Raw genomic sequence first — 1,441 nt, forward strand, 5'->3', positions numbered from 1 at the left:
ATATTGTATAATTTAGTTTATAGCTCTACAGATTCAGGCTCCAAGCACATTTGATGTCAATGAGGTGCCAGCTCCATTTACCATTAACCCTCTACTCCTCACTTCTATAGCTTCTATTTGTCTTGGGTCAAGTCTGTGTGCTTCTATCGTGTTGACAAATGCGATGGCTTCTGAATTTCCCCAAAACTAGAGAGATTGAGGTGTGGTGGGTCATCCTTCTAGACATCAATTATCTCCTGGGTCTCCCTGTATTTTCACAAGTCTCTGTTCACCCATGTGCTGCCCTCATGCAACTGTCCTTCCCAATTGCTGCTCTAGCTGACCTTAGTACCTCATGCTCAGTACCAGATACAAAGACAAAGATCTGTGGGGATAACCCAGGAACCTCCAGTATTTCATTGATGAAGTCCTTATGATCTGTCTCTGACCACTTTACTCATGATGTCTCTGCTTCTCTGAATGTAACTTCACAAGAAAATTATGTTCTTTGCTCTTCCAAACAACTCTTTTGATGTGTGTGCTGTTGCCAATATGGAGAGAAACTAACACTTTAAATTGTTGTGGTGCCATATTCTCAACTGTAGAATATACTACACATTTTCTCTATCATCTATTTTTAAATAAATACTTTCAAGACAAAGTATTAAAAGAAAACCACTCATCATAACTGTCTCTGAATTGCCTGGGATGTGGTTTTACTTAGAAACACACTACTGATGCAGATCACAGAGGAAGCATCCACAGTAAGACTTCCTGTTCAGCATGTGCAGGTGTGCTTCTCAGCTGAGCTCCTGCGATGGGCAACTCTTAAGGAGCCCCAGTTTTTGTTCAACTTCTGCTGTCACTTCAAACACTGTGGGTCAATTCTCGGAGCGCACAGAAATATGTCCCTGAATCTTCTAGCTGTGAGGCTGAAATGACAAGGCTGATGGAGTTGGCTGATTTCTGCCATGTGACAGAATAGTGGCCATTCCTCTCATTCTCAGTAGAAGAAGAAACTTGGCTAATAAGGAAAATCATCTCTCCAGTAACAAGCTGCTTATACCAAAAGAGTTGGTAATAGTAATAACTTGCCTCATATGAACAGTCCAGGGTGACTTCTTCTCCATACTGACTGCTTGCAGTTGACTGGACCTGAGTGACTTTCTGGGCCACATTGCATCCTGCAGAACAACCAGAGGAAAGAATAAAAAGCTTATCCTATGGTAATGTACACAAAGCAGTGTTGGAAGAGGGCCTCGTAAGACCCAAAGGCAAACTTAACTGAAGACATTTCTGCTTACTTTTCTCCAATCCCTCTTCCCCCTCATGTCCATGTAAAAGGCCATAATATCCTCAGCTATATGTGAGATGTCCATACCAGAGAAGGCCAAGGCCACCAATACACAGAGCAGGTTGCAGGGAGGCATGTGTCCCAGGTCCCTCTGTATGAGTGTGTCAG

The 1,441-nt window shown here is 42.7% G+C and overlaps 1 gene segment (V, D, J or C); it reads right to left on the reverse strand.

Annotated features, from left to right (window-relative positions):
* Window positions 1-846: 846 nt before the first annotated feature.
* Window positions 847-1,441, reverse strand: LOC132656267 (T cell receptor delta variable 1-like). The segment is given in 2 exon segments: window positions 847-1,163; window positions 1,361-1,441. Coding segments are annotated over 2 exon segments (366 nt in total).

The sequence above is a fragment of the Meriones unguiculatus genome, chromosome 9, assembly GCF_030254825.1.
Source record: "Meriones unguiculatus strain TT.TT164.6M chromosome 9, Bangor_MerUng_6.1, whole genome shotgun sequence".
In the NCBI taxonomy this organism is placed as follows: Eukaryota; Metazoa; Chordata; class Mammalia; order Rodentia; family Muridae; genus Meriones; species Meriones unguiculatus.